The sequence below is a fragment of the Megalobrama amblycephala genome, linkage group LG10, assembly GCF_018812025.1.
Source record: "Megalobrama amblycephala isolate DHTTF-2021 linkage group LG10, ASM1881202v1, whole genome shotgun sequence".
NCBI classification, from domain to species: Eukaryota; Metazoa; Chordata; class Actinopteri; order Cypriniformes; family Xenocyprididae; genus Megalobrama; species Megalobrama amblycephala.
Window position 1 is genome coordinate 38,416,581 of NC_063053.1, and position 11,183 is coordinate 38,427,763.

Genomic DNA, 11,183 nt, shown 5'->3' on the forward strand with positions numbered 1-11,183 from the left:
TTGAAAACTCTGTAAAAGCGCTGTAAAGCTTAATCATGGAGGTATAAAAATGTCCCATCTATGCTTTCATCTTTGTGTTTTAGTTGTTTCTTCTTGGATAAGATTCTGAAGAGGCTGACTTCCACCCCTGAAAACAGCATGGAGGTGGACGGTGCGGAGCAAACGAGTGGGGAGGAACTCGGAGCGCTGGTGAAAAGCTGCAAATTCAACATGAAACTTCAAATGGCAGACAGTGCATGGAAACAGGTGCTCAGGGTTTTCAAACATCAGTGTTGCTGCCTAGTAGTTTACTTTCTATTTCTTTAGGGGGAAATGAATAGATATCTAATTGTTTTCAACATCAGTCATTCAAGCTTATCAAATGGTTCATGTTTAAACCCCCTGCACTGTGACTAATAAGGAGTTAGTTCACCCAAAACTGAAGTTTCTGTCATTAATTTCTCTCCCTCATGTCGTTCCACACCCGTAAGACCTTCCTTCATCTTCAGAACACAAATTAAGATATTTCTGAAAATATTTTTGAAATTCGAGAGGTTTATGACTCGTCCATAGACAGCAATATAATCAACACTTTCAAGGTCCAGAAAGGAACTAAAGACATGGTTAAAACAGTCATGTGACTGCAGTGGTTCAACCTTAATGTTATGAAGCGACGAGAATACTTTTTGTGCTCAAAAACAAAACAAAACAAAAATAACACAGTCCAGCGCTTCCAGGTTCATCGTCAGAACGCCGACTCATTATCGGCCGGCTCACACGCATGCGTCGTGCTGATCACGTGACCAGGCGTCGGCCAATACTGAGCTGGCGTTCTGATATAAACATGGAAGCACTGGACGTAAACAGCATAAGATAATGACAGGAGAGAAGAGATTGCTGAATAAAGTTATTTTTGTTTTGTTTTTGAGCACAAAAAGTATTCTCGTCGCTTCATAACATTAAGGTTGAACCACTGCAGTCACATGACTTTTAACCATGTCTTTAGTTCCTTTCTGGACCTTGAAAGTGTTGATTATATTGCTGTCTATGGACGAGTCTCTCAGATTTCATCAAAAATATCTTAATTTGTGTTCTGAAGAAGAACGAAGGTCTTACGGGTGTGGAACGACACGAGGGAGAGTAATTAATGACAGAATTATAATTTTTGGGTGAACTAATCCTTTAAGAATCACAACAAAGCATCAAGAACAAGCAGAACATAATGTGTTAATTTTGTTGACAGAACAACTTTCCAGTGGCAATGAAGCTGTTGAAGGAACTTCACTGTGATGCAAAGACTGAAGGTGCCCGGATGCTCCACTGGGTCCACAGCTTCAGCCGTTTCACTCACAAAAAAAGTTCTGGCCTTGGATCTGCTGAAAAGATTAATGCTTTGCTCAAGACTGTTCCACATTTGAGTATGAATCATCCCCTCTTATATAAAATACACATTGTTTCAACCCTTGTCACAGTCCGAGTTTCATGATAGACACATTACTGTATTTTACAGCGGATGCTGAGAGACAGAGTGAAGGCTCGTCTGCTCGGATACTTCGTGACCAGAAGATCCTTCTGGGCACCACCTATGACCTCATGGCCAGTGCTGCAGATCGTAGTCCCTCTGCTTTAGAAACTCTTGGGGAAGATAAAGTATGGAAGATTAGGCAACTTTCAATGGCCTCATCCATCACCCAGGTAAATGAGTTATTTAGACATTGCTTTCTGCCATGTAGTGCTTATTGAAATCACAAAATCATTGAAATCAAGATTACAGTTGTTAATAATTTTTATTGTAGAATTGGTCATGTTCCACATAAGATGATTTACATGTATTTTTGACATTTAATCTGTAAGTTTTAATGTCCTCAATATGAAAGCAAGGAGCAGCACCATACACACGAGTTTGGGTTTGGAGTTTTTAATGTTTTTGAAAAAAAGTCTCTTAAACTCACTAAATCTGCATTCATTAGTTATATATATTAGAATTAACATTATTATAAATTTATAATAATTTTAATATATTAAATTCTTGTGATGTCAAAGCTGAATTTTTTGTCTTCAGTGTCACATGATCTTTCAGAAATCTTTCATTAGAATATGCTGATTTTGGTGATCAAGGCACATTTCTTATTATTTTTTTGTAATATTTAATGTCCTTGCTGAATTAACATTAACAGTAACATTTAATTTATTGTTAAATATATTGCTGATCCCAAACCTTTGAACTGTAGTGTAAATGATTGCACCCTTTTTAAATGGGTGAAACAACAAAAATGTTTCTGAACCTGTCCAATGTCTGAAATCAGGATTTTTATGCTAACAGTTAGTGCACAAATTAATAATGCTAGTACATACTGATTCATTAAAAAGCTGTCATTTACCTATGGCATTTAGAAACAAACAAGAGGAAGAATAGTTTTGCCATCATTTTGATGCCAGCATGTGTGCTTGTCGTGCTCTTTAGCTGCAGGTGTCAGTTTTTCTTGCCCCAGTTTGGATCATGATCATGGGTGTAATCTTTCTGCTCAGGTGGTAGAGGGTCTGCAGATGCAGGCTCTGGAGTTGTTCCGGAGTGCTGCACGCAAGGCAGAAGAGGAAGAGCAGTCCTTCAGCCAGCAGCATGTGCACACACATGGTATTGTGGAGGCCTACATGACCTTGGCCAACTTCTGTGACCGAAGACTAAGAGAGAGTGAACAGAAAGAAGAGGGTGAGAAAGCTGTGGACCAGTACAGCACCCAACTGCTCTCATAAATACAGAGCACACTACAAGTGTCTCACAAGTTTTATTTATTTATTTTTTTTTTTTTCGTGATTTCATGCATGCAGGTAGTGGGTTACAGTTTAAATGGAAGTGCTTATAACAACACCTTTGATATCTGATTCTAGCAATCAGTTCTAAGCTGCAGTCCTTGCCTGAACATGTAGTGAAGATGATGCTGAAGGCACTGAAGCTCAACTCCGATGAGGCCAGGCTCAAGTTCCCGCGTCTACTGCAGCTAGTAGAACTCTACCCCGCAGAAACCCTGGGCCTGATGGTCAGAGAGGTGTGAGATCATTTGCTGCCCTAAGCTCATAGATTTAGATTTAAAGTATCATGTACAGTATAGTCAACCAGCATAATATGGCAAATAAACCCTGATGCAAAGGGTCGCAGTGTCCAGAAGAACTGTACTGTGTCCACTGAGCAAACTCTTTTTACATGGCTAGTTACAGATTTAGATATTTTAGGGGAAAAGTTCAATCTAAGTGAACAAGACCAACAAACTCAGCTACTTTGGTGAATCAGAAAATGTCATTTGTAAATGTAATACATTTAGCAAAGCTAAAGATTTCGACAACAATACCACATCATTCATCTCCTCGGGAATTATTCATTTTTTGTCCCTTTAGGTTGTTAGTGTGCCTTGCTGGCTGCTGATTGGCTGGATCAATCAAATGATGGCTCTGCTTGACAAACCACAGGCGACAGCAGTTCAGCATGTTATAGAGAAGATCGCAGAATGCTATCCACAAGCACTCATCTACCCGTACATGATCAGCAGTGAGAGCTACACCTTTGAGGAGTCTGCGAGTGGTCAGAGGAACCGGGAGTTTGTTGAGAAGTATGTAAAGGTCTGTGCAGTGACTTCAGCTTTCCTGATACAGAGACAAAACTCTGTGTTGTTTCTGTTCTAGGCTGAAGTCATTACTGGATAAAGGTGGCGTCATTCAAGAGTTTGTAGACGCCCTTCAGCAACTTACTAACCCTGACATGCTTTTCAAGGTACAGAATCTTTTTATTGAGTCTTACCCCAGACTTCAAGTGCCATTGGTTGAGCCAGTTTTGAGATGTCAGGCCCATTCGAGCTGGTCAAACAGATTGCAGTTTCAGTTTGTGCCTCTGACATTTTTATAGCCTGTTGTGGTAGTTTTGATTCTCAAGTAATGGTTTGGCAGGACTGGTGGGATGATGTGAAGAATCAACTGGACAAACCAAACATGGACAGAAAGAAAATGAAGCAGCTCTACGAGGACATGACTGGATGGCTTGGTGATTCAAAGTCTCCAGGACTTGGATCTTTCAGGAGAAATTTCATTCAGGTTCACAACTTACAGTACTTATATTAAAGGCCCCCATTTACTTCAAAGTTTTTTCATTCTTCGTTTAGGGGTAAAACGAAGTTCAAAATACGTGAACGGCGATATACTGTAATCGAACATCTGACGCCGCCCACACTGCTGAGAGCGACGGTTAGATGAACATGTAAATATGTGCTGCACGGCATGCTTTTCTCTCAGTAACAAAATAAACACAACAAAAACAACATTTTTTTTTATAGAAAGCATAAGAAAAGCATCTGATCATAACAGAGAAACAGTGTTACTGCCTCATTTCATCAGAAGCACAACTTCTGATGAAGAATTTTGAACTATAAAGCGGCTATCCAATGTGTTCGTGTTTTCACCCGCGGAGATCTTACCTCAACGGACTCAACAGATGAAATGAGTCAGAGAAGAGTTCCACATGAAAGAAGGCGGAGCCTCTGCACACACCTCCTATTATGCTATCGTCTCTGACCAATGGTAGTACGAAGGTGTTTTGCAGCTGAAGCGAACTTTTCCTGAGAGTTCACTTTGGCAAGCCATTCCAAACTCCCAAAACAAACTTCGTTTTTTCAAATTGATGTCACATCAGTTCGTTCTTCAATTCCGCTTGAAGTATATCGGGGCCTTTAGGACTTCACGATTAATTGAATAAAACCAAAATTGCAATATCAAATCGCAAAGGCTGCTATTTAATTAAAGAGTGAAGCGTGGCACTGTATTCTTTTACATGCATCCAGCTCATTATCCAATATTTTCAGCATCACAGAGTGGCTCGGTTGGCAGTAAATGCTGCTCCACACAAACTCATCTCTGCATCTGCTCTGAGTTCGGGTCTTTTATAACGTACATTTGGGAATGCAACGTGCGGAAACTTTTTTTCCTAAACTTGTAGAAAGAAGTGCTTATAAACCAGATCTTATCAACAAGAGAGCACCTCCCTGCGGTTTTCCTCTGAAATAAAAGCTTGATGACTTACCTGTAAACCTGATTTACATTTCTTGTAAAGAAATGAAGACAGCCATTAGTATATTGTTATTGTAAATTTACAGTTGTACTATAAAATAAAGTAATAAATATTAATACTCTTTTTATTTTAGTGAAATATTACAGCAGTCAATCATATTTCTTATTTGCTTATCTTATCATCATAATAAAAATAAGAATTATTATTATTTTATAGTCGTATTCATTGAATTTTTCCCCAAAAAATGTACAGCCCTACTTAAACTGAATATTTGATGTTTTAGATGAATAGATGTTTTTTATAACGATGTTAAATAACTTCTGTTGTTTGAAGATAATTAGTCAGACCTCTGCTGGTTTCTCTGTATTTCTTAAAATCTTTGGTCTACGGTTACATTTTTACTGTATGTGCCTCTCACAGAAATACAGTAAAAAAGTGGAGGAGCTGCTTGGTGCTGGTGGGTCCAACTTGTTTGAAAGACGAAAGGATAAGGATTTCCTTCAGCGGGTGGACAGCATGGTGAACAACATGAAAGGTTTCCAGAAGGAACCAGGGAACATGAAGGAATATTCACCCTGGCTCAGCAGCTTCAAAGCAGAAATGCTCAAAAATGAACTAGAGGTACCAGGTTAGTTCAAAACTTTCTTACTTTTACTTTTTCATAAATAATGTAATTTGTTTCTTAGTACTTTAAAGTTCAAGTAAAGTTCTGTTCTAGAAAAGTTTGTTCTAGTAAAGTTCATCTGGTTCTGGTCTTCCCTCTGCAGGTCAATATGATGGCAAATCGAAGCCTTTGCCTGAATGCCATGCAAAGATCACAGGTTTCGATGAAAGGGTACGAGGAATAATGTTCTTCTTATTAGGTGTCATTTTGACTTGATTCTTTCAGTGTAGTACAGTTCATCTTCCCAACCTTAGGTAAAGGTTATGACATCTATTCGACGGCCGAAGCGTATCATCATACGAGGAGATGACGAACGGGATCATCCGTTCCTCGTGAAGGGTGGGGAGGACCTGCGGCAGGACCAGCGCATCGAGCAGCTCTTTGGTGTGATGAACATGATTCTCAGTCAGGACACTGCCTGTTCTCAGCGGAGCCTGGCACTTCACACTTACCAGGTCATTCCCATCACCAGCAGGTACTAGGATGGACTTCTCTTGGCTCGACTTGTGTGCTGGCCTGATCTCAACTGTTTTTTTAGGGTTGTTAACAAACGTCTGCTGACATTTACAGGATCGGCCTGATTGAGTGGATGGAGAACACTTGCACTCTGAACGACTTCCTCTCCAGCATAAGGACTGAACAGGAGCAGAGGAAGTGAGTATTTTTTCCTTTTCCTCAGCAAATAAAGCAAAAGGTTTCTGCCTTCATACCTTGCAGTTCAACTGGTAATCTGCATTGAGTGAATCGAGTGTTACTTTGTTTTAATGTATTTTAGCCCCAAAAAGTCCTATAATGACTGGATCAGCAAAGTTGCTGGGAAGGTGGTCGGCAATATTAGACAATATGCTGAACTGTACAAGTAAGTCGTCAGTCAGCTCATTTGACCACCTGTCATGGGTCAGTGTGACTTAGTATCCTACAGTGGCTTTAAAACATTACTTGTCCTTGTATAAATATTATGAATTCTCAATGCATTTATATTTGATTCACTACAGGAAAGCAAAACGTGTGGACATTGTGATCAACTTTAGGAGAATTGAGCAGATGGTGCCTGATGACTTGTTAAAGTATGCCATAATTTCTCTCTGAATTATGCACTGTTCAAATGTAACACTGATGGTATTTGTCCTAATTCTAAAAGGAATGAACGATGCCACGAATGCTTGTTTTCAGGCGTGCTTTTGTAAGGATGAGTACCACACCTGAAGCCTTCCTTTCATTACGGTCCCATTTCAGCAGCTCTCATGCTGTTCTCTGCATCAGTCACTGGATTCTGGGCATTGGTGATCGGCATCTCTCTAACTTCATGATCAACACAGAGACAGGTGGCATGATCGGCATCGACTTCGGCCATGCTTTTGGATCAGCCACACAGGTGTTTTTTTTTTTTTTGTCTAGTATTCATTAGCGTTTGACTGACAGTGCAATGATTCTGTAAGGTGAACGAAGCACAGCACTAATTTAGAGAGAAAATATTGATGAACAGCTCAACTTGATGTTTCAATTAGATTTAAGGACAATAACTTGTTACATGTTGCATGTAGTTCCTCCCAGTGCCTGAACTGATGCCATTTAGACTGACTCGGCAGTTTGTGAACTTGATGCAACCCATGGCCGAGTCTGGCCTCATCCAGAGTGTGATGGTACACTCACTGCGAGCCTTCAGAGATGGCCCAGACCTGCTGCTCAACACCATGGATGTGTTCGTGAAGGAGCCTTCACTGGACTGGAAGGTAGAAAAACTCAAAACGGAAACAAATAGCTTGCTTTCCTTATTGCCACATAGCCCTAAACATAATCGTTAAAGTGATCTGTCCTCATTGTAGACATGATTCACATTTTCCATTTTCCAGCTTCCCACTGAAGAGCTTAGACATTACTGAATCAGTATCAAAGAGACAAGCTAATTGTGAAAGACAACACATTATTACTCCTCATGTTACAGAACTTTGAGCTGAAGCAGCTGAAGAAAGGAGGTACCTGGACAGAGAGTGTGAACACCAAAGAAATAAACTGGTTCCCTCTACAGAAGGTCGACTTTGCTCGCAGGAAGCTAGAGGGAGCCAATCCCTCGGTTATAACAAGGTAGGTCCAACCGCAGAACTCTGAACTCTCATTTTTGTGGATTTCTGGCAAATATGTTTTAAACATTTACATTGGCAGCATATCATGATACTTTGTACTCTGTAATTACATTCAACCACTTGCATTAAATTAATACTTTTCTTTCTAATTCTTATAAAGACTAAAAACAAAGTTTTCTTCATGGACAGAATAAGAATGTACCAGTCGTATTTTATACAGAAAGATATTTCCAACCATGTTGATTTGTTAATGTTCTAGTGAGGAGCTTTGTCTCGGTTTTGAGAAGACCCCGGCATATAACGACATGTTGGCTGTTGCCCGAGGGGAAGAACAACACAACATACGAGCTCGACACAATGAAAAGGATCTGAGTGTTGAAGATCAGGTAGATTGCTTGCTCGATCAAGCAACTGACCCTAATATATTGGGCAGGGTGTGGGCAGGCTGGGAACCGTGGATTTGAAATGTGGGATTACAAATTTGTACTATGTTATATCTAGGTTCCAATGTATTGTAGTATATGAACTGAAAACTTTATGTACATTGTGTTTTACATTTTGAAGTAAAGATAATGACATTCAAAGTAGATATGGCAGGACAAGCTCAAGATACAGCTGTGCTTTTGTCTCAATGATAATGTAAAGGTATGGGCGATACTGTCAGACTGATTGGATTAGCACCTGTGCATTTGAATGACACAGTTATGCTGATTAGATCATGGCTGGGAAATGTAGGGAATGGGCTGATTTCCTGCACTGCATTTGCATGCTTTGTTTAGGTTTTCTGCACCTCTACTCTATGTATCCCTCCCCCTTGAATGTATATGACCTACCAAGTACACTGCCTTAGTTAGACTTGGATGACTACAGTGATGCACAGCATATTTCTCAATAAAGAGTAACTTCTGCTTGAAAGATATCCCAACGTCTCCTGGTCTCTGTTTCGACGAGAAAAAAAAAAAAAGTTTCCAACAGAAACAAACAGTGGGTGACATAATGAAGTCCAAGAAAAAAAATTATATATATATTTGGGGTTTTTTTTCAAAATTTTGTAGACCTTTTCTCAAAGTGTGAAGACAAGGCTTTCAGAACCACAGCTACTGTCAAATGATCACACTAAACAGACCTGATGTTTATGAAGAAAAAAATTGTAGCACACATTTGACAGTTTGCATTACACTGCAATAAAGACATCCAGTCATCAAATAAAACATCTATACATATCAATTGCCAGGTTTCCATCCAAGGATTTTTTTGCAGAAAAAGGTTTTGAGCTTCAAAATGTTTAGCAATATAGCCTATATAAATAAAATTTCTCAAATGTCGACACATTCTTTTTCCGTTTAGCTCATAAATTATATGTTGATACTTCAAATGTCACATAAACCCTTTTTATCAAGAAAAATTGGCCTATAGCCTACATGCAGTGTACACGTTCATGGTGTTGCTCCCATTAAAGCCCCGTAGTTCAAAGGTGCATCTCAAGGATGGGAAAATAGTGTCTTGAAAATTTTTGCAGCTCAGCAAAAATAAGCGGGGTGTCTGTCTGTCACGTACAGTTTTGTTTCATGTTCATGTTTCATGTCTTATTTTTGTAGTTTCGTGTCTCATTGTTAGGTTTCCTGTTTGCCATGTGGTTCCCTTGTCTGTGTCATGTGATCCTGCCATGTTCTCCCTTGTCATGTGTCCTATGTTTGATTGTGCACAGGTGTGTCTTGTCTAGTTATTAGTCTGTTACAGCCGGCTAGGTGACCAGACGTGCCAATTCTTTGCAGAAAACATTTATTTTACACAAGAAAGACATAAATATAATATAAATAAAGAAGCGTTTTAGGGCCAGGCAGGACACTCAGCGTAACGCAGGCCATCAAGCGCCATGCTGGAACCAGACGACCATTCAACCAAAGCCAACGCACAACTAGTCTCAGTGGCATTTAACTCCGCATCCAACGAGTGTCAGGTGTGTCGGCCACGCCCCCTCCAGACGGCACCTAAGAAATCACACACACCCAACAAGACGCACAGCGGAGACTGAGACGTCACATAGTCCCTGTGTATATATTAACCTCATGTTTCCTCAGTCTTTGTCAAGTATTGTCCCTGTAACCACTGTGGTTAAGTTTTATGTTTTATGCCATGCCATGGCAAGCTGAGCCAAGTCTTTATGTTTTGGTTATGTTCTGGTTTAACCCTCTGGCGCAGTTCGTTTGGGGTCGACACTCGTGCTGTTCGGGGTCTCTGGAGACCCCAGGCAACAAAATGTAATTTTGTAACAAAATAAGTATTTAACAAATGTAATTTTACTCAGTTTATCAATGTTTTTACTCAACATTTTGTGCAGTTTGGAGAATTTATAATTTTTGAATTTATATAAATTAAATATTTGTTTTTATACAAAAGCAGCTTTTTATGTAAAATTCACTTTATAAAAGACCCACATTTCTAACTTTCATTCATGGAGATAACATGGATAATTTGACATGGTTTAGTGTAAGATATTTCCACATCTTTTGGAAAATGTAGTTTTAAAAGTAAAAAATGATCTCTTTATCCAGTAGATGGCTGCAGAGCTCCACTATTTGCCACAACTGAAAGACATCTTTTCACTTTTTTTTTTTTTTTTTTGCAGTTGTATTTATATTTACATTTTATAAAAAAAAACACTTATTACAATAAAAAATTACTTTTTGTCAAAGTTAAGCTTTTTTTTTTTTGGACTGAAAAAAATAAATCTGTTATATTACATATTGAGTACAAATATACGACATGAACATCAAAATGCAATGAACTGAATAGCAATAACAAATGAGCAAATAAAACACATGGATTGTGTGCTTGTGTGTGTGTGTGTGTGTGTGTGTGTGTGCACACGTGATCATTTTGCATTGTGGATGTTTTAAAGTGTGCCACTTGATTTCTGTCTGTGTGTTCTGCATTGTTTCTGATTTTGAGGATGAATTTTGTCCATTTTCTAAGCGGGGTCTCTGGAGACATGTCATGTAACATTATTGAAAAACTGATTTTCTTCAGTAAAAAAAAAGTTAAACTTGGACAAATTATATATTAAATTATATAATCACAATATTTAGATATGAATCCAACGTGAAAAGATGTCGCTCTGTTATGGCAAATAGTGGAGCTCTGCAGCATCTACTGGATAAAGTGATCATTTTTTACATTTAAAACCACTTTTTCCAAAATATGGGCAAAAATCTTACACTTAACCATGTCAAATTATCCATGTTATCCCCATTGATGAAAGTTAGAAATGTGGGTCTTTTATAAAGTGAATTTTACATAAAAAGCTGCTTTTGTATAAAAACCTATTTTAAATGTTTTTCTTTTTTTAATTTATTGATATAAATTTGAAATGAATCATAAATCATCCAAAAACTGCATAAAT

General features: G+C 38.7%; 1 protein-coding gene across 1 annotated transcript in view; it reads left to right on the top strand.

The window, feature by feature from the left end:
• LOC125277589 (DNA-dependent protein kinase catalytic subunit-like) overlaps positions 1-8,699 on the top strand; it is a 62,879-nt gene extending 54,180 nt beyond the window's left edge. The window contains 18 exon segments of the mRNA XM_048206075.1: positions 84-246; positions 1,223-1,397; positions 1,490-1,674; positions 2,509-2,689; positions 2,869-3,026; positions 3,373-3,584; positions 3,658-3,745; positions 3,919-4,062; positions 5,453-5,660; positions 5,800-5,867; positions 5,951-6,171; positions 6,267-6,350; positions 6,472-6,555; positions 6,692-6,763; positions 6,870-7,071; positions 7,241-7,429; positions 7,642-7,781; positions 8,040-8,699. Of these exon segments, the coding sequence (XP_048062032.1) occupies positions 84-246; positions 1,223-1,397; positions 1,490-1,674; positions 2,509-2,689; positions 2,869-3,026; positions 3,373-3,584; positions 3,658-3,745; positions 3,919-4,062; positions 5,453-5,660; positions 5,800-5,867; positions 5,951-6,171; positions 6,267-6,350; positions 6,472-6,555; positions 6,692-6,763; positions 6,870-7,071; positions 7,241-7,429; positions 7,642-7,781; positions 8,040-8,244 (2,779 nt within the window). The 3' untranslated portion in view covers positions 8,245-8,699.
• Positions 8,700-11,183: the final 2,484 nt, after the last annotated feature.